This window comes from Engystomops pustulosus, chromosome 3 (genome assembly GCF_040894005.1).
Source record: "Engystomops pustulosus chromosome 3, aEngPut4.maternal, whole genome shotgun sequence".
Classification (NCBI taxonomy): domain Eukaryota; kingdom Metazoa; phylum Chordata; class Amphibia; order Anura; family Leptodactylidae; genus Engystomops; species Engystomops pustulosus.
In genome coordinates, this window is record NC_092413.1 from 132,279,250 (window position 1) to 132,306,870 (window position 27,621).

At 39.3% G+C, this 27,621-nt stretch overlaps 1 protein-coding gene across 2 annotated transcripts in view; it reads right to left on the reverse strand.

The window, feature by feature from the left end:
* Window positions 1-27,621, reverse strand: part of SMAP1 (small ArfGAP 1) — a 150,643-nt gene that overhangs the window by 30,428 nt on the left and 92,594 nt on the right. For both annotated transcript variants that reach the window (XM_072142172.1, XM_072142171.1), the window contains one exon: window positions 3,106-3,187. In XM_072142172.1, the coding sequence (XP_071998273.1) occupies window positions 3,106-3,187 (82 nt within the window). The remainder of the gene's footprint in view (window positions 1-3,105; window positions 3,188-27,621) is intronic.

Below are 27,621 nucleotides of genomic sequence, written 5' to 3' on the forward strand. Positions count from 1 at the left end.
TTTCTTCACCCAGGCTGATGATGTCCATGCTGCAGTTCCTGCTCCCATGCCTGCAGTCATTGCTCTTGAGCAGCAAGATTAACCCCTGAAGGGCTGTAGCCCTCTCCAGGTACTATGTACATATTGTGTATATTTCTGTCCTTACCCCAAAGAGCCAGAGACTTTCCTGAGACTCTTACCCTTATTTATCTCAGTCCAGAGATTATACATTGTCTTGTGCTATGATAGCACCCTTCCTCTGCCACAGCAGAGATTTCTTCAAAGGACTCTGTCCCTCTCCAAATAGAGGAGACCCTTTGCTTCTTCATTGCACTTTTCCCCCACATCAAGGGCTGTACCCAGAAGATGGACTTTGTCAGTAGAGACCTTCTGAGAGACTTTTGCCAGATACTCCAGGGAAAAGTTGCTATTACTATTGACTACTATATTGCACTTAATGCCTTCCTTTTTAGGTATGGACATTCTGCTTGCACTCTTTATGCCTTTTCTTTGCAGGAAAAGAGACATTTGCTATCGTGCTACCCTGAGTAGCCTACCTATGTAACGTTATGTTATAAGATGTGTACCCATTGGGCTCCTAAGCCAATGTGATCTTAACCTGTTTGCACACTGTCAGAAGATATGCCAGTAGTCTGCATTAACCCTTTCATAGGCTTTTCAGGTTGTAGTGTGGCTGTGTCGGACCGTCTTTCTATGTAAAACACTGACCGCTACCTGATCCCTCAAACTGAGGTTTGCACGTGGGGGTAGTCTGTAAACTACGGGTCCTAAGGGGACCGGGGGTGTTACACAGTTAGCACCTGGATGCCACCCATACATGGGTAAGGATGCCAGTCAGGAGGTACTTGTGTCGCATATGCTAACGCAATGCAGATAGACACCTTATATATAATTGCCGCCAGGGAAGAAGTGTTGATAAAACAAATATACAGGCCTTGGTGCAAGGAGTGGATTACAGGACATGACACCACACCTTTCCTTCTGTACAGTTCGGTTTAATGGCGTCAGCGACCAACTGTCATACAGCTACATGTTTTTGTCTCAGTCCGACACCAACCCAGGTGCCTGTCTCCAGGACCATGGGCGGTTTGTCCCTACACCTCACATAGCCTGCACTTCCTAGAAGTGCCCTTAGCCCCCTCTGTGCCCCAAACCATCTGTAGTCGAGCCGAGGGTGGCTCTTTCAATTGCCCCCGGGGTATGCAACACCCTCGCCGATGCAATGGCGAGGTAGGGTTTGCGAATACGTCCCACCTGCATGTAATCCCATTACACAACATGGTTCTGATAGGACATAGGGATATTGCAGTGGTGAATCCTGCCTGGCCAGGCAGAGGTTAAGTATTTTGTATGATGCAAGATGCTGTTGTCCAATGATATGTGTTACATCCTGTGCTCTGTAAGCTGAGATGTGATTGGAGGAGCAGCCACCACCTGACCAAAGGAAGGTAATAAAACCTCTGGCCAGGAATGTTCTGGGTCCCAGATCTCAGAGCAGTCTCTCTCAGGAGAGAGAAGAAGAGGAGAAGATCTTGTAGACTTAGGGATCAGTGAGTGCGTGAGTAATCTCTGTCTAGCCCATACCAGAGCAGGAAGAGCCTAGCCCCTGCCTCTGAAGAGTGGAGTAATAGATTAGAGTTAGTGTAGTGAGGAAAAGGGGTATCATCTTACCTTTAAAGGTGATACCTGAAGCCCTACAGGACAAGCTGAAGCTTCCTACCCGGACACAGCTGCCTCCCAGCCTGCGTACCACATCCAGGCTGGTGAACTATCTCCTGAGGCTCCCTCCAACTCACATCTCAGCACCCTACCTACCTGTTAAAGGCACGTTTGCTGCGGTTCCTGCGGTTCAAATAAAGAACTGTAAGTTGTTTTCTTCAACTTCTGTCTCCGTCTGGTCCCTGCTCATACGGCTGCCTTCATCACCGGCACCCTGTCCATCACCCAGAGACTCACACTCGGGACATTAAGGGGTTGCCCCAGGGAGATCCGCTATAGCAGCCGCTCCCTCATCTTTTCTTGCCAACACCACCCTGCTGGAGACCTGCCAGGCTGTAGGACAGCCCTCTGGTTCCCCCGTACCAAGCACCGTGACAATAGCGTGCTTAGGCCGCAACCGCCAGCCACTCCGGTACCGCGGGCCCCGGCTGACTCCAGGCCTCACCTCAAGGGCTAGGCCCCGGTGGGGGATGTTGCACATCAGTCATTGTGAGCCAAAACCAGTAAACAAAATGTTCCCACTGACTCTACAAAAGTAAGCCAAAATGAAAAGATTTACACATGTTAAGTTTGTTCAACCACTCCCAAATTTAGCTCACAAAAACGGTTGCAAATGACTGAAGTCCTAACGTAGATGTGAACTAGGTCTCATTAGGGTTTCTCTGTGGACTCTGACATTGTCTAAATAGTGTTGGAAAGTACTAGACTTTGTAGGGACTAGACCCCATTAACACCTCAGAAGCCCTGCACTTTAGCAAAACCTAGAGCGCTATCTAACACGCTGCATTACATGGCATTAGTGCTTCCTATATAAATATGGCTTCTGGTATATGAAACAGTAACCAGTACAACTAAAACCATCAGGAGATCCTCTCCAATGCTGGCAGGTTGTATTCACATCAAACACAGATTTAGATGAAAAAACTATTTTAATATGTTCTGCATTCCTAAAAATGATGACAGCCTTCAGAAACTAAGAGTCAATAAAAATGTGATGGTAGCTCTGCTTCTTACAAGAACAACATTGAATGAAATACAATAAAAGCTTCCTAACATCTTCCTCTTTACATTGAAAAACTTTATATTTAAATGTTGAAATGTCATTATGCAGCAAGACTTTGAAGATCACTTTGATAGCTTTTTGTTCCCCAAGGAGCTCATTACTGGTATTTTGGTGGAGACGGCGCTGCTGACAGATACAGGCCCCCTTATTAAACATTTTCTTTAATAGAGGGCTCTCGGCAGACTTAATCATGCCACTTTCAAGCACAGCTAACAATATCACTTGGCATATAGAAGATAAAGGCCGGATGCACCTTCTGTAAAGGTTTCACTGTGCTCCTTTTTTAATGCAACAATGGGCAGTGTTCATTATTTATTACTTACCAAGTCCTAAGAGATCAACGGTCATTTCTGGGGCTTTCTTTGGGCTGGATTTAACCTCCAGCTGTGGTTCTTTTCTCACAACCTGTAAAGAGAGACAAAGCGTTTATTAATAATAAGGTCCATAGAGGAATGCGCCCTCATACGTCTTCCTTTCTGGCCCTGTAGAGTATGTAAGACTGTTTAGAAGCATGTTCCATATCCCAGAAAAACTTGTACATGGCTTTATCATATGTCACACCATGCCATATATGGTACACAAAGAAATCCATGGGGGTGGGTTGGGATCTAGGACCACATTAACCAATTACGCTGTGTGTAGATCGAGTTTTTGGGACATGTTCAACATATATTCCAGGAAAGCTTGCAGCATATATGCTAAGAATGAAGAATAGAAAGACAAACTACTAAAAACAAACTAAATGTGTGTGAACCTAGGCACAAAAGATACTAAAACATCGGTTGGAAGACTGGATCTTTAAAAATGCGCAACCTGGAGTGTAGATGATCCATTCTATTGTAGATGGAATGGGAATGCATAACGATAGTATTGTGCATGTTCCTGCTAGCAAGAGTCTCAGTCAAATAAAAACTTGCCATCACACTTTGTTCCTTTAAACGGATTTCCACACCACCAATTTAAGAGAGCAGGGAGATATCCTACTCCTAGCATGCATCAGGTAAATATGCAGACTTCTACTGTGCACACACAAAACATAGCTTGGATGCATTTATTCTGCTAAGTGCCAGAACTTTGCATGGCAAGCCAGAGAAGACCTTTAACGCATGCACTATATACACGGAACACAATGGAATAATACAATTCTTCAATGGATCAGCAGTGTTTTTAAGCTAACAATTATTGCAGAATTATCCTCAGGTGTAAAAATTTCAGATGTAAATCCAGTACAAGATGAGAGAACACAGTCTAAGGATCAAGCAAGCTTAGAGTATATAAAATTAATTAACTGAGCCATGTTTCTGCATCTATTGTGGACCATGTAAAGTATGCAAATCTAGTGTCCCAAATATGATGGCAGGTATTGATAGCAGTGACCTGAATAAAAGCAGGTGTTAATTATCCTGTCACAACCATCACTTTTCATGCCACAGTTGGTATGTTCATTATTGCATGCAGGGTTGGAAAATGCATGAAATGCGTATCACTGTATATATAAAAATCTTGCCATCTAATTCTATAATATCACTAGTACCTGCCGCATACATTAAACAGTAGTATTTTAACAATCATGAATAAAATAACTGCTGTTTTAAAAGAGGCTTAGAAACATCATAGTAAAAACATGTTTAAAGGGAATAAGGCAATGTAATCTTACTTGCTGTTTAACTGAGGTTTGCATACTTAATTCATTAACTAATAAAACCCTATAGGTTTGCACAAGGTCCAGTAACCCTAATGATAGCCGACACTTGCTTTTCTTATGTTTTATTCTGTTCACTTGTCAGGAGTCGCCTCATTATCACAGACAGCATTAGAATGAAAGATAACACCTCTTATTATAGGAAGCGCCAGGTGATGGTCACAACTTATCTGTTCCCCTTCCCTGCTCAATGACCTCTGCACAGGTCACAAAGTATAACTAGGAAACTCTCCCATAGACATTAATGAAGATCTATGGAATTCCAAATGGGGACAGGAAAGCACATGAAATATTAGTGGCATTATTGTAATATAGCTAGGAAAGGCTACCTGCACATGGACATGTGTAATGTCTGGCAACAAACAACGGACCCCCCGTGTCATCTGTGTGCAAGGTCCGTTCATACCGATGACTTTAGAAAAGGACTGCTTGTGTCACAAACTGAACCTTCATCAAAATCTTGGCTTACCAAGCCAAACTAACCAAGCTTAGTTTTTTTTTTTGCTTTTTGGTCCAAATACACATTATCACTTACATTCAAACATAACCATGTGGACTGTTCAAACACAGCCAAAAGAAAGAATAAACACTGTTTGCAAACACGCTTCTGAAATCTGTGGATATTGCTCTCAGATAGGGCAGCATGTATCACCTGACATTTCTGTACATGGAGACATCTACTCATGTAAACACAAGCACTGAAGTATCAGGTTTATTATTTCGTCCAGACATCAATGACGCCCAAAACTCTTTTCTCCAAGGTTTTGTCACATCCACCTTGACAAACTTGGCATTATGTGGTAGTTAATGAAAGAGCTGAAGGTCACCATCTCAGAGGATATGGCAGGTGGAGAGCTTGATCGGTACAGTGAGCTTGTCAAACTATGACTAAGGCTTTGTAGCAAAAAGCTCGGGGAAAACAAAAAAACCCTCCTGTGGAGTAAAAGGCCACAGAAAGAGCAGAAAGATGCCCTTTAACCCAGCTAAGCAATTAAAGGTTCTGAAATGTCTGAAGTAAGAAATCCAGCCTTCATTATTGCTGTCACTGCTCCTGACCTCTTAGTCTCATGATGCTCTTAAGGCTCTGTCTATGCTCCTTCCTTACGTAAACACTGAATTAGTGGAAGGATGCAGCTAATTGTAGAACATCCAAATTCTGTTTTCTTATCTACCCTCAAATAAACCAATGAAAGATCAAAACCATCAAAGCACAATAATAAATGCCATGTTCTGACAAATGAGGAATGCAGTCAACTGCAAGACTATACAATAATGCAGAATACAATTTACGTTTCATAACTGCAGTACAGTAGCTGAAAATATAAAATCATTTGAACAAAAATTTATTTTCTCTCCACATTTGGCAGCTGCATCTCAGGAAATACCTAAGCCTTTAATTTAGCAGCATAGACCAACCGGTTTCCAAATTATTCAGATATTAAATATACAATTAAAAAAATTCTGATTTTTAAAATAGGAAAATGCCATACAGTAGGAGATAAAAACAAAAAGGAATGGCCAGGAGATTGCAGATACTGGCACTATTATTACCAAGACTAAATCAGTTTTAATTTGACAACTACACCGGTTAACAGAATCCAATTTCTGCCCTCACAAATTACGACTTATATGTTTGACGAATCCCCACTGTATGTGGTCCTGCGTACAATGTCAGCAACATAACCCCGTAATCGATAGATCCACTAATCAATGTTGCCACTAAAAATTGACTTCTGCGTCGGATGCATATGTTGATTTCTGCCACATTCTACGGAAATCTTCATTTGCTTATTAAGCTTGGAAATATGTCAAGGTCAATGATTCATCACCACGTTTTACTGGAAAGCTTTGGGTTGTATTATATTCTATCTAAACCAACCTGAGATCATAGTGTACTGAATATTTCCCTATTTGCATACACATAAAATCCAGATTTTCTGCAGAAATTGTGTGCGACTTATCAACTCAAGCACAAGTCTAGTGTGGGAAATGCATTGGTGCCAGACCACACACAAATGTATGTACTCACAGCCTGGCAGTCTTCTTATCTCGGGGTCCACAAGTTGCTGACCATATGGGGGAAGTAGACGGCAAGAAGAAGATGAAAGATTTGTAGTCCGGCCATCCTACTGTCCCCTTCCCCAACATTTCTTATCTGAGCTGCCTGCTGTTTAATGTGGAAGATGTGTACTGTTTAGAGATGAGCGAGTACTAAAATGCTCGAATGCTCGTTACTCGGGTCGAACTTTTCCCGATGCTCGAGTGCTCGTATTGAATAACGAACCCCATTAAAGTCAATGGGAGACTCGAGCATTTTTCACTGAAAGAACACAGTGAAGAACACATTGCAGATGTTCCGTACATCTGCCAACTTATCGGAAAACACGTGCGCCGAACGGTGTTAGTCACAATAGTATGTGAAGAACAATATGTGTGAAGAACACATTGCAGATGTTTCCATACATCTGCAATGTGTTCTTCACACATAAAGTTCTTCACATTCTATTGTTAAGAACACCGTAGTGTGAAGAACATGTGTGAAGAACACATTGCAGATGTTTCCATACATCTGCAATGTGTTCTTCACACATAATGTTCTTCACATACTATTGTTAAGAACACCGTTCGGCGCGCGCGTCTTCCGATAAGTTAGCAGATGTGTTATCTGCAATGTGTTCTTCACTGTGTTCTTTCTGTGCTCGGGCTGTGATGTGATCAGTCTCCAGTTCAGCCCCCGCTTCTCTCCTCCATGCCCGTTCCAACCCCTGCTCTGCTCTTCCATGCCCGTTCCAGCCCTTGCTCCACTCCACTTCAGCCTCCGCTCAGTGATTTCCGTTCCGTTTCGCTCTAGCCCTTGCTCCTCCACCGTTCGGCACTTGTGTCATCGGCTAAGTTAGCAGATGTTCAGAACATCTGCAATGTGTTCTTCACTTAAATGATCCTGTGTTGACTGTTTTAATTGTATTATTCACTGTTCTTCACTGTCTTTTCTTAATTAAATGCTCGATCTCGAGCAGGGGAAATACTCGTCCGAGCAACGAGCCGTTCCGAGTATGCTAATACGCGAACGAGCATCAAGCTCGGACGAGTATACTCGCTCATCTCTAGTACTGTTACATAGATATTATGCTGTACAATGTGCACATCTTCCATTCTTTAGCATGCCTGGTGTGGTGCCGAGCTCCCTGACACTGTGGGCCCTCTCCCTGCTGCTATGCCTATAAGTTGTTTTATCTGACCCAACAAAAGAGCCATGTGTACACAAGTGTTTGCAATTTTATAATAAAACCTGACTAGCATAACAAAAATGGAATAGAAAGGTTTGGTATAAAATAATGGAAGATAACAACGAACAGCTGAATCTTCTCAACCAGGAAGCTTATGTTTTACTGTATTAAATCATGAATAAATAAAGTGAATGAGCGGCAAAGGACTGTTAAGCAAAGGACTCACAAAACTTCATTATGCGAATGTGTTTTATAGGAAGCCAAGTCCTGACTCTCTACAGTTTTGCTGGAAAATGTGTAGCTATAAAAAAAGCGGTGACTGCACTGAATTATTTATGAGTGCAACTCACCTGCACAGTTGTGAATTTTTATACTGAAAAGACTGATCTTCTCCCTCATACCATTATGAGTGCCTACAACTGAACACAGCACAAAAGCCATATAATGTTCCATTTCCAGGTAATGATTTTATAGGATTGTACAGCTGTACGGTTTATTACACTGAACCAATGAGGGGGTTGATGCATGAAGCAGCGTACAATAGCTACTTTTCCATTAGCGGTCATCTTTATAATAAAGCTCCAAAATCAACTGATACAAAACAGATAAATCTGAGCATTGAGCAGTACTTATTTCATAACATTTATTTTTAGATTATACAAGAACTGTAACAGCAGAATATGTGTTATATTATATGTTTATGTCTGGAAAAAAGTGCTTTCCAGAATAGCGCTACATATACGGACAGTGGCACATTTACCACTTTAAGTATACCACGTTATTGCCAAAAATAACATGCAATTTGTATAAAGCGTTGCATAAAGTTTTTAATATAAATATGCATTTTATAGATTTTGATTACGGTAGTAATGAAGCATTTGTTGCAGAGTAATGAGAATGTATCCAGCGTGCATCCTTTCAGGAAACAAATCTGTCATATGTAAGTGAAAAGCAGCTAGTACACACCTTATACAGAAGGATAAACTAACCAGATTCATGTAAAGGATTATAGGATAAGATGCTGTATAACTTGTAATTTATTTATATCTCAGCTCCAAACGTCAAAGTTTCTGTGGCTTCCAGTATGGGATGCTGGTGGCTTGATGAGGTCATCACACCAATTGCGCCAGTGTGAACAGGAGAAGTGAGAGGATGGGTTTTGGCAAACACCGGTATTTAGGAGATTTGGCCATATAAAAAGACTTTGATAACCACCACTTTTTTTCAAGTGCAAGAAACTTGTTTCTCTATAAAGAAGGACATAACTGATCCACTAGAGCAGTTGTAGTAAACCTAGGTGGCACTCTGATCCCTCTAAGTGTGCACTGAGGCGGTTGCCCCAACTAAGAGTTTGCAAGACATGACTCAAGGCACCCCCCTGCAGTTCCAGGAAACCCAGGTCGTTCATAGCTGAATGGCTCAAAAGCGTGGAGAATGGCAAGCTTATCTATGTTCCTCTCCTGGAGATTAACATCATGGAAGTGTAGGAGATCTTCTGCCTGTTAAGTGCAAGGGATCGTGTGGTGCCTTTTTGACAATTTTTCACCATATACTTTAATTAACTCCTTATTTGATTATCTGGCTGGTCCGTTTTAAAGGACTTCTGAGGACCTTACGGTTCTATTAAATTATTAAAGACTTATATTTACTTGCCCATTTACCCACACTGCGAGATGGGTTAATGCATTAATTAATGCTTAATACCGATTACATTAGGATTCAAATTTGTCCCATCAGGAGTTACAGATACATATATATCATTTATATAAAAGTTTTTTGACTTTATTGGCCACTTTTCTAGATTCCTAATTTGAATTGTTTTGCGCCTTGTGCATGAACTTATGATAACTAATAAGTTGGAGCAGATTCTTGACATTGAGACAATTTGGGGGACCCACCGGATAGATTCATTTCACCCATTCTTCTATATTTGGGGTTTCTGTGCACTTTTATTGCACTTATTTAGTATGTATTATAGTTTAAAAGGAAGAAGAAAAAAATTATTTTGTGAGCACTTTTTTTGTGTATGTGTAATTATACCACATCACCCTTGGCAGGGCTGCGCCTGTTCTGTAATGTATCACTGGCATCAGTTATCTGTTAGCTTACTTATTTCTATTGCAAGTCCAGCCGCCATTTTAGAGACTTGACACCATTTTTGGTGCTCCAATGTCTTATTACATGGCACTTCCTGTCCGGCTCCATTTTTCTGTATACCAATCACTAGGAGCTCCTATGATACTGCCATGCATGAGTTCCTATTGCCTATGTATTATTTCCTGTTTATTCTCATACTACCCATTTTGATTTTGCAGCTGTAGTCACTGGGTAGATGAAGGAGAGAGACATATAAAAAGGTAACTCAATTTTTGAATGGCTTCATACCCCTGAGAAAAATCGCCTGTGTGACTATACGCATGAGGAGCCTACCACCCCAGTCAGGGTCTGTATTTGTTGCTTCACACTTGGTCCTTGGTATTTATGTGGCCAGGTACCTTGGGATTTGCGTAGGTTAAACCTTTTAAAGGAATTTTATCTGTTATGTGTTAGGTTTGGTTTTTGACCGCATTGTTATAGCTCTCATGAGACTGGCTCATGTGGCTACTTATCGAAAAAGGTGATCTTTTTGTTGCATACCAAGGAGGAGTACATCTTCTACAATATTTTCCTGAGTTGGGTGCCTATCTATTGTCATTCATTTGCATACAAACGGCCAGCAACTACCAGACTGTTTTATGTCCAGGGCTAGGGGATTCAGTGGTGTTACGAAACCGTCTGTTTTTCATTTGTGTTGAGTGCATGTTGGTACTTTTTAATTGCTCTTAGAACGTATATGTACAGTATCTGTGCTTGTCTGCATTTGATAGAAATAAAGATTGTTCTTTTTATGATCTTTTTGGTTCATACATGGTACACTTCCGTTTTTTGGATACGATTATTGCATACTAGAGTGTGTAAGCATTATTTGTCATTTAGCTGTGCATACCCTTTCCTTTTTTGGACAACCCAGGACATGACACATAATGTGCTCCCTGAAAATGTAGGTTTGGAGAGGGCCAGATTATTTTTGGAGCTCCTGCTGTGGGCCCCGCGATTCGCCCTGTTCAGTGGGACCATGAATGGGTGTTACAATGATGATACAAATTTTCCCCTCCACATTTTAGCCATATTGGTAAACTCAGGACTCTGATACAGTTTCGGCAAGGCAGTTAACAATACATTGCTTCCGTGTTGGCACCTTGCAATAAACACATGAGTTTTGGAGGTTGTTGGGGCATTCAGTCTCTCAAAGATTTGACATCAACATAAAATGGAGAGTGAGAAGGCAGATATACATCTACCTGTGCTGCTCTCATTATCACTTGCATGTGTGACTTAAAGACATTTGCATTTGATTATTTTCCCCCGTCAAGGATCTGAAATCAGCTGCCTGGCAGACGATGGCCACTCCAACTGGGAGCCAGCTGTACCCTAGTGACAAGTCAACATAGAAAGAGCAGACCAGTTATACTGAATATTTCCCTACACACCTATATTTCAATCTGTTCAACCACAATATGCTGCAAGTAGACTAAAATGCATTTTTCATACATCAGGCTCTCATTAAAATATAAAAACAGATGAGTAGAAAAAAGTAAAGAAATTAATCTGTTGAAGCTATAGTGCTAGCAAAGACAGCAGAATCCTGGGCAAAGAAAAGATGTTTCATCATTTAACAGCAAGGAAATCCGTCCAGCAGGTCAAAGGTGCCTTTAGTACAAGCCTTAGGCTTTTCATATATATTAGATTTTATCAAAATACTTTAACACTTTGCTGTTGAAATAATACACTATCCCTCACAGTCCAGCATGGTATGTAGGAAAACTCATCCGTGAAGAATTATTTGTTTTGTCACATATCAAAAGAAGGATGAATGTCACCAGCGTTGGCCTTTTCAGTCCAGAACTCACCTTTCGTATGAACTAATAAAATATGGTACCCAGATATTTTTGGATTTAGTCTGAAGCAAAAAACAAAAGAATCATCTTCTACAATAAGAGGAGGCAAATAACCAGTCACAATGACAACTAGACTACTAGACTCTGCATTTATTTCATTTAACAAAAGTGCAGAGAATCTAGTATTCAAGACTTTCTGAGACTGCTTCTATTCTGTACCGCATACTGTGTTATTGGGGATACATTAACCTCATTTCTTTTAAAACATTCTAAATGTAATGTCTTTACTCAGACGTCCATTACCCAGTATGACCACACAAAGAATGCACTTCTAAGAAAACATTAAAATATTTCTATTAATGTCCTCTGCGGGTAACTGGTCTTTTAACATGACTATGTGAAACAAAGCCCTATACAAAGCAGGTTAATTTCTATGCTTTGCCTAGATCTGATCCCCAGGAAATAACAGTGAAGAGAGTCTTGCTAAAAACATATTTGAAGAACAAAAACTTAGAAGTAGTATTTTACAATTTATCATAAGATTTTTTTTTTTTCTCTGTTTTTTTTTTTAACAGAATTTTTCCCCCAGAGAAAATGTGGTTGCATAAATCTGTTATATAAATAATTCGCAATGGACACCTGCCAAACAAGTCTTCGATTGGATTCACACCCCTGTATGCGTGCCAGGCTATAGCCGGGCGGGTATAAATCCAGCGCTATGGAGGGGTGACCGCTCTCCTCTCCACAGAGATGCACAGCGAACGGCCGTGCACACAGGGGGAAATATAGCACATGTCCCATATTTTTCCTGTGTATGGAGCAGTACGGTGCCGCACGTGTGCATCGCTCTGTGCAGCCATTTCCGTCTATGGGGAACGCATGTATGGCTGCAACCTTGCGGCCGTACATACATTCAACATACAGTCGTGTGAATTCAGCATTTTTCCCAGAAAAGGAACATAACATGATTATTATTAACAAACAGTAAACAGCACGGATTGACCATAGTGATGTGGAAGAGACACCCAGCATCATAGGGATATATGTTGCAAGGAATCCCTTCTTCCCCACTAAAAGCATCACCAAACTGTAATTGTCATGACATATCAATACTATGTTTGTCCATTTTTTGTGGATCCATCGGCTTGGTGTGCAGGCAAGTAAAAAAAAAATTGCATGCTGTAATTGGGGTAATTGGTTTGGGGTTCAAAAACCTGGCTGCTTTCTTCATGAGTAGTGCGCGCTACCAGAACTAAGTGCCATTCACTTCTTTACAGCAGGGCTGCAAAACCATGGTCAGGTATGGCACGATTTAAAGAAGAAAGCAGCCATGTTTTTCAACTGCTGGACAACCCCTAAACATGTAAGATGCTGGAACCTATCCTATATGTGAAGGTGCAGGAGAGGAGGTGATAAGCATTTATTTTCAAACATTTTTTCCCTCTTTTTAAATTAAAACTTCTTTTTATTTCCTATATGCATATACATGCTATATCTGACACATACATACATACATACATATATATATATACACACATACATATATATACATACATATATTATATATATATATATATATATATATATACACATACATACATATATACATATATATATACATATATATATATTGCTTTCATATAGGGGAGTGTGTGTATAATATGTATATATTATACACACACACACACACCCCTATATGAAAGGAGTATATATCTTAATCATAATTAAGCCAACATTTTATTTTTGTTGCCTATTTTTGGTGCGTTATATGAAATTTATGTTTGTCAGAATAAATTGTACAGTAAAAGACAGTTCCTTGTGGTAAAGGAGGAATGATATCAAATGCAGCAAAATCATCTACTCATCTTTCATTCACTCGTTTTACTCTTTGGGAGTGTGAATGACAAGCCATGCTTCCAGTGTCATCTACTGACAGGCTGTCCTCATAAGCATAGCTCTGAAGGCCGTGTTCACAAAGCTGTATTACCGTATATAAGTACAGTGCAGTGAGAACTTCCACTGTGCATCTTACAACTCAGCTCAAATCCATCAGAAGAAAATGACAACAAACAAGCAAGATAGACAGCAAAACATGCACAAGATTGAGAACCATAAAAGTAATACAATTTAGGAGATAAGAATCTACATTAAAAAAATTAAAATTAAGGACTGGACAAAGGATACCTAAACTTGTATTCCAAGCTATCAATATTAAACATTCTTAACTCCCCATGTTTTTACATTTCATTTTTCACTTCCCACCTTCAAAAATATGTCACATTTTTATTTTTTGATGTACAGAGCTGTGTGACTGCTTGTTTTCTGCATAACAAATTGCACTTCAAAATGGTGGTAAATAATTTTCCATGCCGTGCACTGGAAAGTGGGGGAAAAAAATTACAAATGCAGCGAAATTGGTTAAAAAAAAAAAAAAAGCATTTGCACCATTTTCTTGTGGGCTTGGATTTTACGGATTTCACTATGCGCCCCAAATGACATGTCTACTTTATTCTTTGGATGGGTATAATTACGGGGCTACCAAATTTGTATAGGTTTTCATACATTTACAAAAAAAAAAAAAAAACTTTGCCATTTTCTGACTTTTTGATACTTTGGTGTATGGAGCTGGGGGTGGTGTCATTTTTTGTGACTTGACGTTTTTAATACTACCATTTTTAGGACTGTACAGCCTTTTCATTACTTTTTATAGTGCCGTTTTCGACTTTGGGCGCCATTTACCACGACCGGGTTAAACGCAGCGAAAAACTATTACATTTTGATCGGGCATTTTCGGATGTGGCGAACACCTAATGTGTTTATGATTTTTACTGTTTATTTATATCAGTTATAGGGAAAGGGGGGGGGGGGATTTGAATTTTTAGGGATTTTTAATTATAATTTTTTTTTTTAACTTTTTATTTTTACTAATTTTTCAGACTCCCTAGAATGCTTTAACCCTAGGATCATATACTTCCATACCACAGTATAGTGGTATATGGGGATTTTCGTCCTCATTGTAATGAAATGGTTAAAACGAGAGGTCATGACATCATGGGGGGGGCAACGATTGGTGGAGCCCATGCGCTTTTTTTCCCCCAAGCCTCAGGCAGCTTTGCCAGCAGCGATCAATATGCAGCAAAGACTTACCGGCTATGGAAATGGCTCAGCCCGTGAGCCCTCTCCATGGATTCACACCCGGCATGCGACGTACTATTAAGTCACATGTTGGTTAGGGGTTGAACTTAACCTGTCATCTTTACCACTAAATTTACAGCACCCTCTGCATTACATCCATCCAACATCACATCCAAAGTCAAATGCAAATGAACAGAAAAGAATCACTTTTGCTAGAGTTAAATCTGGAGGCTTGAAAGGATGAAGAGGGAGTATCAATAGAATGGCGCCGCTGCAGTCAGAGTGGGTGGACATTAATCAGTCCTCCATATTTTTTATTTAAAAACCTGCAATCCTGGTTCTGTGGCCACACCCCTGCAGCCGGTTTGTATGAGATACTCCTATGCATATGACTGACCGCCTGTATAATTATGTCACACTCCTGCTGTTAGCTGCCTCTTTGTGCTTCCTGGTTCTGGTGGCCACAACCCTGCAGCCTGTGTGTATGAGATACTCCTATACACATGACTGACAGCCTGTATAATGATGTCACACTCCTGATGCTGGCGGTCCCTGCAGCGTGTCTGTGAATGAGATACTTCATGTGTATCATAGGACTGGTGCACCAACAAGAACCTATTTGTTTTGACAGTGAACTTTATTCATGCTCTGAACAATACAATTAGGCCCAGAATATCTAAGTCCTGGCCTATTAATTGATTGAATTGTTCTGACTATCAATAAGTCTTCACAGCTAAAACATTTAGGTTTTGGGGGGAATGTGTTCCAGTATATACTTTGGTAATGAGAAATGCATATCAATTTATTGCTTATGAAATGGGATTAACTGCATAGGTATCAAAGGAGCCGCTTTAGTAAATAAATCATGCAGACCATGCTGCACTTGCTGATTTGTCAGAACATTGTTTAGATTATTTATTAATTTTCATACAAATCTAAACTTGAGATAAAGAGGCCGCTAATGGCAATCTCTTGCCATAGGACTCCACGTGAAAGAGTTCGATAAGGCTGCACCCTGAAGCAGAGTAGCCGACAGTTGGGTTTATTGAGTACTTGATTATTCTTTTTCCACTCACAGTCATTTCCAATTTACTCACTAGCGCTTGTAATTCCTATATGCCTTCTGAACAAAAAAGTCTTCGTTTGCTCTCATTAAATAGGAATTGTAAGCATTGTGCATAAAGTAATTGGATTCTTTCCCTCTTTATTGCCTAGCTTGCAATAAAGCCGTAAATGATTGCATAAACATCTGAGAAATCCCACAAGGAGGAGAAGAAAAAAAAACTCATAATGTTGGCAATTTGCTATGAGCTTGCAGCAGACCTGCAGATATGAATTCTTCCTGGCAGCTCATAACCTTATCAGATAACACACTCTATAACAATGAGCATGTATTATAAAGCAATTACAACTGTTGCACATTTCCAAAAATCTGTAGCTCCATGGATCAAAACTATATAATCTGAGCTTTGTCTTTTATCGGGACAGAAAGAAGGGCATGCTGCGCTCATACAATGTAGACAGTGAAGTCTCAAGACTTTTTTTTTTTCAAAATTCTAAATTAAAATGAAAACAAACTCATTAAAAATAGAATTGATACTTCATAGCTTTTGACACCGAACAGAAAAATATAACTTCTGGTACAGAAATGTTGCACTGGAATACAAACACCAAGGAGCACTAGAAACTCAATAAGCTGAGTGATGTATGGCTGGCCGCAAACATGAAAACGACATTCTTACAAGTTATTGGAAAAGAAATACTGTGGAAGAAACGCCTACCTAAATGTAATAGCAGCTAGAATGGTGGTCAACTGCTTTTTTGTTGTTTTTTTTTTTTTAACTGATACATGGCAGAATTATGATAAAGGTAACTCAATGCCTAGGATTACTACCGCTAAGATGACAAGTCACCAAGTAGTGAAAAAGTCTGGAGGAAAACGGAATTTAGAAAAGGTTAATCACCCCGACAGTTGTCAGACTTATTGATTCCAGGATGTAAGTACAGTTGTTTAACGTACTTTCAGAGCACCAGAGGATTTCCACAGAATATATAAGCCCTGTTTTATATGCGGAGAGAAAGACACTAGGATAAACTTGTCTTTTGCCTGTATAGACTAGCCCTCTGCTTGCTACAGCTCAAGTCATTTCAATATACTAAGGAAACCGAGGACCTTCATTTGTGGTAGAGATGCAATAATAGTGATTACATTTACATTTGTTAAAGTGAAAACCAATTTATTTTTCCTACAGGGAGATGCATTTTTTTTGTTATTATTCCAGGGAACATATTACTGACTTTCTAGTGTTATTCAACTCTTTAAAAATGAAGAATTAGACTCGCAGGTAACTTGGTTTCCATTAGTTCACAGCGACAACCCCACATGGAGGATGACCTCTGTAGGGACAGGAAGAAGTTAAAAATCCCTCCTCTGCATGCCTCTCCAGTGAAAATAACTACACCAGGTAAGGGAATAGATTTAAAACCTTGGCAGAATTGTCCCAACAAACTGGGATGGAGAGTGGGGATTGGTTACAATATGCTCAGCTCAGGTATGCCTTTGGTGCGTCGCTAATGAGGGTGGATTCTAGGGAGGTACGATACCCCCTCCTTAATATACTTAGATCTCACAATGATTCTAAAGGTCTGATCTATAAATTGTGTAACAGTTTGGATAACGAAAAATTAAAGTGTAAGGCCCCATACTGTTATGAGAAGTGGAAAAAAGATCTACCTGAACTGTCAGAAGAGGAGTGGAATGACTCATTATGTATGATCAAATGTACAAGAAGAACTAGTCATATAGGATATCTTAAATATTCTTGACTCATAAAGTGTACTATATAAAAGAAAAATGTCCAAAATGTGAACTGATAGATGCTGACCTAATACACATGATGTGGCGATGCCCAAAACTGGTGCGATACTGGGAATCCATACTTCAAGGCATAAAGAGTATCTACTGGATGCATAGTACCATATAATGCCAAGAATTGTATTCTTGGAACCAGAATTGGTGTAATTGGTACAAAAAAAGGAATATGGGAAGCTATGAAAGGGTTGTTGATGGCAAGTAAATAGATTCTGTATAATTGGAAAAATAAAGATCCACCTAAGCTTCAAGAATGGAGAAATAGAATGGATTATATGAGAGTAATGGATGATCAGGCAGTCAGGGATGGGAATCAAGTCACTTGAGTAGATCATGTTAGGGCAAGGTAAAGTATGTGAAAATGGAGACAGTCCATAATACGGCAGCTAGGACTTACCAGTCGTTTGGGGGGTGGGAAACTTTTTTGGTCTCTGTGACAATTGGATTTTAAAAATGTTGGGTTGTCATAAGAACCAGGATTAACACTAAAGCTTCATTACAGACACATGTAATAACTGTTACAGCTGTTTATTGTAGCCTAGGACTAAAGTACAATAAATTAACAATATCCAGAGGTCCGTTTGTAACTAGGGGTCGTATGTAAGTCGAGTGTTCTTAAGTAGGGGACCGCCTGTATACATCACTGAAGAATTATAGGGTTGGAAAATAAACGTACCAGATGAATGGATGAGAGGGTGGCCACCACCTTGAATATCTTTTACCAAAAAAATTATTCTCTTGCTGTTTGTAAGTCAAGGTGATAATGTTTGGCAAAAGTCAAAATGGTCCAAGAGGTAGCTTTGCATATGCCAAGTTTTGATTATTTCACAATAACCAAGTACCATGCATCTCACATCTAAGGAATGCCACACAGCCTCCCATGAAGATTTTGGATTTTGACAGAATGATGGAAAGATAATTTTTTAGGTAGAAAATTAGAGTCAATCATTAATAAAATGCAGTCATCTGATTATTTAAGATAAGGTTCATTTATGGATAGGACTTTAATTTCCCCCAGTATTCTGGCGGTAGTAATCTCGAAGGCTAGGTCCAAGTCTAGTGGAGGCTTTAACCCCTTAACGCCGAAGCCACCTTTTCCCCTTCCTGACACGGCCCATTTTTTCAAATCTGCCCTCTGACACTATAAATGGTTATAACTTCGGAACGCTTTAATATATCCAAGTGATTTTGAAATTGTTTTCTCGTGACACATTGTACTTCATGTTAGTTAAAAAAAAATTGGTGGTATGTTTTGCATTTATTTATGAGAAAATCAGATATTTGGTGAAAATTTGGAAAAATTAGCAATTTTCAAAAATCAAAATGTTCTACTTTTTCCACACACGAGTCATAACACCAAAAAACTTAACTAACATTCACAGAATGTCTACTTTATGTGGATATGGTTTTTTATACATACTCTAATTTTTGTAGGATGTTATGGGGATTTGAACGTCAGGTGTAATTTTTCACATTTTCATAAAAAACGCAAAATCCTGCTATTGAGGGACCTGCTCAGGTTTCAAGTCACTTTGAAAGGCCTAAATAAAGTAAAACCCCATAAATTACTCCATTGTAGAAACTACACCCCTCAACGTACGTAAAACAACTTTTATGAAGTTTGTTAACCCTTTAATTGGTTTACAGGGGTTCAAACAAAACCCTTTTTTGGCTAAATGAATGTGTTTTTCATAAAATGTACAAATTCTCAGTGGATAAAATACCAAAACGCTCCACAAAATTTGAAATTCGTCCTTTCAATTGGTACCATTTTGGTGCACATAACTTTTTTTGATCACTTTTTAGAACATTTTTGTGAAGAGATTTTATGAAAATTTATATTTTTGGCGAGTTTTTCGGGTTTTGTTTTTACAGTGTTCACCGTACGGGTTCAATAAGGTTTCTGACTTATTGTACAGATTGTTACGGATGCGGCAATACCAAATATGTGGGGGGTTTTGGTGATTTTCAGGTATTTTACTTTATTAGATGTGTATAGGGAATGTTTGCGTTTAGGGGACTAACTATATTTAATTAATTATTTTTATTAAAAAGTGTGTTTATTTAGTGTTTTTAACTTTTTTTCTTTACTTTTACAGGTTACTGCGCATGCTCAGTGTGTCACAGCCGGGTCCTGCCTGAAGGCACGGACCCGGCACCTGGAAGGAGATCGCGCAGCCCCGGGCACTGGCAGTCCCGGGGCTGCGATCGGAGCAGCGGGACCCCCCCGTAAGCGCTGCGCGGGGGGGGGGGGGGTCCGAATCCAGTTAAATGACCCTAGCATGCCGCAGTCAGCAGTTCAGGAGCCGGGGCCAGGAGTTTGACGTACTATCACTGCATATTGTGGGAATACACCTCCCGCCATGCAGTAATAGTACGTCAAATGTCGGGAAGGGGTTAATAAACCTTCTTACACACCTATATTCTACTAGAGAGGTATCGAAGAGGACACCAAGAGACAAAATCTTGACTTTTCGTGTGCCGGTTTTTAATACTTTCACCAATACAGCTTGTAGGAATGCAAGGATTTGTTGACTAATACGTAAAGATTGGAAAGAAAGTACTGGTGTACTTAAGGAAACTAAATATTTTCCTGGTTTTAAGTAAATAGTGGTCACCGATTTTCTACTTACATGTATGACAGCGATTACATCGTTTGAAAGTCCTTAAGATTTTAACGTTGACTTTTCAGGATCCAGGCATTTGAGCTACTCTGGTTCTGAAGATTTCCCCTGCCCTTTGCTCCTTTGGGATAGCTCCAGCATCCTTGATTGCCTTTCGCTCTATATGAAGAATTTTTGTTATGGGATGCACGAAAGGAGGAAGTCTTGTGTGGGTTCTGGAAATCCTTTTTTGAGGTCCAGGTCGGGGCCATAGAGAAACTCTCCTGTAAGTGGAATCCCGTAAAGTCTTGTTTTGAAATGAAAATCACCCATCTCATTGGGTCAGAGATTGGATAGAGCTCCCTCTTTCACTGAAAATCTTACGCATTCAGCTGAAGCACTGATTTAAATAGAGGCAAGTCTTATAATAAGTTTTATAATGGCTAAATGGGTTCAGATAATTTTAGAGATTATTATAACAGTCCTAGCTATCGAGGTAGCCTTTATGTTTAACATGCCTGACTCCCAAGTCTTTTTTAAAACGATTTTGTCCATTCAACTGAATTGCGTCATAAAAAGGTAGATCTGTTTTTTAATCTGTTTGTACGTTACTTTACAGAAGACAAAACAAAAATTTTGAATAGTATTCCTAAAGAGTAGTCGCTTCCATAATCCTTTTAATACAGATACCCTTTTCTCTGGATCTTTCCAGAGATTTTAGACACCTGGACATTTCATCTTGAATGGACTTGGTGTCTATGGGCTATTTATGTCAAGAGCATCTCTAACAACCTTTGGATCTTGATATGTTTTTTTCTTTTATCATTAGATGGGCTCGGTCAGTTTTTTTTTTTTTTCTGGACTTCCTAGAACTTGATCTCTATCTAGATTATCTTGATAGAAACATGAGGCAACGTCTTGATCATCAGTAACGGAAAGAGGCTCAGTGATACTTTGTTTTCCTACATCAGGAGGAACATTTTCCTAAAAATCAATCATGTTTTTAACTTCATTTTGGACAAGAGATCTCAATTTGCCCATGAAAGTACTTTCTCCTCTCGCATTAATTTGTCAACATTGTCTTTATATACAGGTTTTTTATAATCAGTCAGAGAGCTCCGCATTACACATGATGCAGTTTCTTGAAGGAGGAGCCTTGGATTTAGATTTATACTCCTCTTCCCTCTTTGTTAATAGGGGGATATAATAAAAGATACAGCTGCCCCCCACCCCTTACCCCAAATCAAAAACTAATGAGCAAGATTGGGGAACAAAGCATTTCCTCAAGAGCCACTCATGTATCTGACAACAGATATAGATATAAAGCTATAATTTGCCCCAACCTGTTGATGTAGGCAATAATAGCTGGCACATACACCACCTACATGTGTATGCTACTGGGCTTTTGAAACTTACCAGACCATGCGCAGAGATTCGGAGCCTGCATTTTCTTCAGCAGCCAACTCGGCTAAATTATTCCTCCCCTCACCTTCAGGAATGTGAAAGACATTGGTTGAGTGTGACACTGAAAAAAAATTTCTGAGACAGGGGTGAAGAGGGGGTTGAGAGACCCTGTGAAGAGAAATCAGCTCCTCATTCACCTCTCCCTTAGGAATCCTCTTCTGACTCATATGTTCAGTTGCATATATGGTTAGTCAACTTTACAAACAAAAAGTGGAACTTTACAGCTACTGGGAGGAACAAAATATGGATAGCTTTGAAAACTGCTATTATAAAGCCATTCAACTATATTTATTTATTGTGGGTTATTCTAACTGACAGGTTCCTTTTCATTACAATTGTATGGCTTCAAGTTCACAGGGTATTTTATTTTAGTCTATTTTCTTGAGACTAACTTCTTGTTATCCGCAAATCCAGGATAGTTTCTAAACCACATTTAACATAAAACAGAAGAAAATCCTGCAAAAGGCATTAAATCAAATACATGTCCATGGACAGTGCAAGAAGTCTAACTGGCACCTGTATTATGCAGACTTGCATGGCAGTAGGAAGGATTTTAACTCTTCATGAACTTGTAAAAGCTGCAGAATAAATCCAAATATTAAGGCAACTTTTGCTTTGTGGAATTAAGTCATTTTACTTGGCTGATTCCATATTGTGAACTAACTGGTGGTATGTTCAAAGGTCCCTAAAATCAGATTGAAAGCAGGCAGAAGGGAAGCATCCACCATTCCCCAAGAAGATGGATTCTATTACAATATGTAGGAAGCGAATTCCAGACTGGTAGGGGCTATAATATTCATACAGCCCAGTGCCCATGGCATGTCTGTCCCTGGTGTTAGAAGAGAAAGCAAAAACGACTGGACGAACAATGCAGAGGGTGCCCAGATATAGGTTATCCTGCTTTTCATCAGTCCAAGGCAGCAATACATAGCTGTGCCATCCTAGGTAAACCCCTATTCTGCCATAATATTGGTCATATGACTAACCTCAACTACATCATATGAGCCCACCAACAATATAGAGATGTACTGTGTTTGGGTCAAGGAGTTAATCATTTTTTTCAGACACAGCACTGGAGCCGGCTGAATTATGTTGTCCAGGGCATGGATTGCAGATGTGACTACTTCCTTACAAGTACCATCATCCAGGTTCAATTACCTGATTAGATTTTCTGCAATGCATTTTGGCCATTTCATGGTGTGTTGCTGTTTATTTAGGACAGACCATCATCAATCCTGGCAAGCCTTGCTTAGATTACCTATAAATGCCATTTTCTTTATATGCAAGAGGTATTTTTTTTCTTGTTAATCAGGAAATAACTGGAAGGAATAATGCTTTGCTCTCAGTAGCTGCAAATAAATCTCTGCAAATAATAACAAACAAATAAGGCATGCAACAAAAACAAAGTTATTGTGAAGGAGACCTGCCCCATTGAAAAAAAAGCAAGAAAGTAAAAAAAATAATTTCTTGTTTAAAACACAGATCAGAAGCAGCAGAGCCTCCATGTTATGTACAAGTTTCTCATATACAGATCATCTTCCTTCAATCTGGGAGATGGTAATCATAGCTATTTAATGGACCATGCAGAGATTTAATTGAAGTTTCGAATGACTTAGTAATGTTTATAGAAGATACATTATTCATATAGTTATATATTGTTGTATGCAGATCTGTCCATCCAAAATACAATACATATAAAAAGTCAAAAGATAAAGTTTTTTTCACAATGAACATGGTGGAGTGAAAATGATCTTAACCAAATTTTTGAAAGCATACAGCCACACGTTTATGAGAGAAGGGGCGTCCCCAACCGTTGACGCACGTGTGTGGAGAGAATTTTTTTCAGCCACTGATCTGATGAGAGACAGCTGCACAACCGTACTCATGGTTTTGACAATTGCCTGCCCCTCCGCCTCATGCGGCCATTATGAGACATGTGCTCCTGGGAAGATGTCTGGGAATGCCTTCACAGCCAGGGATCAGCAAAGCAGACATTTCTCATTGCACTAAAGCAGGAGGTGGAACCTTCAGATTGGGACTGGGTCAGAAAATTTCATGAAAGCTGTACACAAAGCTAGCACAACAACTGGAAACTTATCTCATTGCAGCTGTCACCAGGCCCCAAAATCAGGACAGCAAGGTCAGCATTGTAGAAGTGGAGCTATAATATTTGGCATTTAATTTCGGTTTCATTTGTCCCATCAGTGATTGAACAGACTTACTCTATTAGAATAGGGTTTTAAGAGTAAAGGATTGTGTACACAAATGGAAAGACTGCGCTCATTTACCAGAAAAATCATTAGACTTCAGATTAAGCTTTATCAAATATTATTAAATCAAGAAAGGTTAACTCATTAATAAATACATAAATATCTGAACACACAGTGTTAACACGAGCTCCAGAAACTAGGGCACGTTTACCCGTCTTCTCGAATGTTCCAGTCAGTCAAAGGCAAATGCTCCGCTGTGGAGACAGCTCTGTCAACTCTCTAATAAGCCTCAGACGCCTAGACTGAAAAGAGCACTAGGTCTTGTTTTTCATGTCTCCATTAGATCCTCCAGCAAATAATTATTGATCTTACTTATTTAGGCTTACTAAGCTGCACAACTGTGCCATTTGTAGAGCACTGAATATAAATGAATAAAATAAAGCCAGGAGAACTTCGATCACAAAATACAGAAGGCATATGGCCTGTGTAAATGCTGTCAAAGCCGATAAATTCATAAAAAACTGATATTCTAGAAAATGCACATTGGTCTACAGGCTTCAGGCAGCCCCCTCCTCCCACTCCTTACAATAATATATGGAAACTGCTTTAGCAATATGGACATTCCCAGAATAAGACTGTATACAAAGCATTACTATATTATACTGCTCAATGGCAGACATCAACTGCTGGCAATCACAAAGCATGCCATCAAAATATGACATACATGAAAAATATGTGCTATAGCTAAAGGGTATACACATACAGAGAGACGTTTCACTGTTTAATCTCTAGGTCCAACAGTCCTGGATGGCTAAATGTCAATGTCATCTTTTTCCCCTTTTCTTGACGTAATACCATCAAAATGTAAATACTAAACATTCTTTTTAAATTTGTTTTATTTGCAACATAACTTTTGCTTTTACACGGTACAAAAATATTACAATACCTTTTGATTAAAAAAAGGCTAAAAATTATATATTGGGGGGTTATCCTTTTGACAATTTGGGTTGGGTGCATGAAAACAAAAGTTTGCCACCCCTTTGTCTAATAAGAGCTAAATCATATATAAACTTTCTGGGGCATATCTGGTTAATAGGTGTCTGAATTAAATAAAAATAAAACACTAATACAACAAACCAAATTCATCAGGGGACAATAAACACTAACAAAAAGGGATACTTCATTTCATAATTTGTACTACATTTCTAGCATACAAATATCTTTATTAACATATTACCATTTCTCTCTACCAAATATAAAACAACAATTAAATAGAATCTACCCATTTCTTACAATTGAAACCACTAAAATGCTAATTGTTGCTCTGATTCCCTCTTGACTAGACTTCTGTAACTTCTTACTAATCGGTCTTCGACTCACTAAACTCCCTACTATCTATCCTTAACGCTGCAGCTTTTTTTCCTTTCGCGTTAGAGCTGTGTCACGGCTTATTTTCTGCGTAACATATTACACTTCAAAATTGTGATATTTAATATTCCCTGCCGTGTACTGGGAAGCAGGAAAAAAATTCCAAATGCAGCGAAATTGGTAAAAAAAACTCATTTGTGCCTTATTCTTGTGGGCTTGGATTTTACAGCTTTCACTGTGCGCCAAACGACATGTCTACTTTATTCTTTGGGTCAGTATGATTACGGGGATTTGTATAGGTTTTATAATGTTTTCATACATTTACAAAAATTAAAACCTCCTGTACCAAAAAAAATTTTGGGGGGGGGGGGGGGATTTTATACTTACACTGGTGTACGGAGCTTTCGGAGGACTCGTTTTTTGCAGCTTTTGAGGACGTTAACAAGGTTATAATTTTTAGGACTGTACGACATTTTGATCACTTTTTATAGAATTTTTTTTTTAAATGGCAAAAAAGTGCCATTTTGACTTTGGGCGCGATTTTCCATTACGGTGTTAAGCACAGTGAAAAACAGTTATTATATTTTGATAGATCGAACAATTTCAGACGAGGCGATACCTAATTTGTTTATGATTTTTACTGTTCATTTATATTGATATCAGTTCTAAGGAAAGCAGGGTGATTTGAGTTTTAAGGTTTTTTTTAATCATTTTTTTTACTTTATTTTTACTATTTTTCAGGCTCCCTAGGGTACTTTAACCCTAGGTTGTCTATACGATCCTATCACATACTGCGATACTACAGTATGGCAGTATATGGGGATTTTACTCCTCATTCATTACAATGTGCGAAGTTACCTCGAGTCTTCGAAAGACCCGAGGCTCCCATGGTGATGGATCGCTGCTCTGATGACGTCACAGGGAGCGACGATCCTCAGAAAGATGGCAGCGCCGATGCGCCGCCACCTTTCTGAAGCCGCCAGCGAAGAATCGGCGGGAAAACAACCACAAACTGTGCTGCCACTGATTGCGGGTGTTAACAGTAAGCCTTTGCTGCAATATGCAGCAAAGACTTACCGGCTATGGAGAGGGCTTAGCCCGTGAGCCTTCTCCATGCACCCACACCTGGCATGTGACGTAGTATTACACCACATGTAAGGGTTAATGCAGCAGGCAGGCTCGTCTTTCACTTGTGTCTCCAGGACTTCTCTTGAGCTGCACCAATTCTGTGGAATGTCCTTCTCCGGTTTATCAGACTAATACCTAACCTCCAAAGTTACAATTGTGCTATTTAAACCCATTTCTTTATGCAAGCCTAACATACTTGCTAACTGCATAAAACAAGCGGTCTCTTTACTAACCCATCCTGTGTCCTCCTCCCATCTGTTATCCAGCAAACACTAGATATATAACAAGCTCCAGGCTTCTCTGCAGTCCCATTGACCTTGGACCTTGTATATAAGATGGCGACCGATGGCTGGTTCAAGCAGCAGCACCTTTACTTTATACTGTTTCCTTATAAAGAATGGCTGGACCATGATACAAGCTCTCATACATCTTGTATCGCCCCCTTCATCCTCATAGACTGTTAGCTCTTGCAAGCAGGGCCCTCACTCCTATTGTTCCATATGGCTCTTTGTACTCTGTAATGTAATATTATAGTTGCATATATCCTCTATGATTTGTAAAGTGCTACGTAACATGATGACTATATAAATATAGATTATTTTACGTGTTAAGAGAAAACTGAAGCAAAAGAAATGTTAAGCATGCATTTTATAACAAACATAAAATAGACTCTTTACTATCAGGGAGGTATTTAGTAAGTTAACTGACCTTTGTATGACTAAGAAAAAGTACATTTAGATGCAGCAAATGGAATAGTCGTGTTCACTTTAGTGCAGATGCTATTCAGACAGTATTACATTTTCCACTCCAGTTCTCGTTTCTAAATCTAATCATGTTTTGAAAGCTAATTTAAAGATGTTTTCTACCAAACTGCCTCCTGGTCTTGAAATCAATTTCTGTAATGTGAAGCACAGAGAAGTCAGACGGGGCACTAATTCCACCATAATCAAGGTCAATGTAATAAAGTCGACTTATCAATGCATATATTTATTCAGGGTTAAAGCCAGTGGACAAAACATCGCCTAAGAACAACAAGTGCATTTTAAGTTAGTATTTTTTTTTGCAATAAACAAATCGGTCAGACAAAAAAACAAAACATGAGTGCAAGCAATGACTGGCGGCAGGTAAGATGGAAATATTACACTGGTAAAATATTTTACTATACCGTGAGAGTGGTGAACCCCCAAATAAA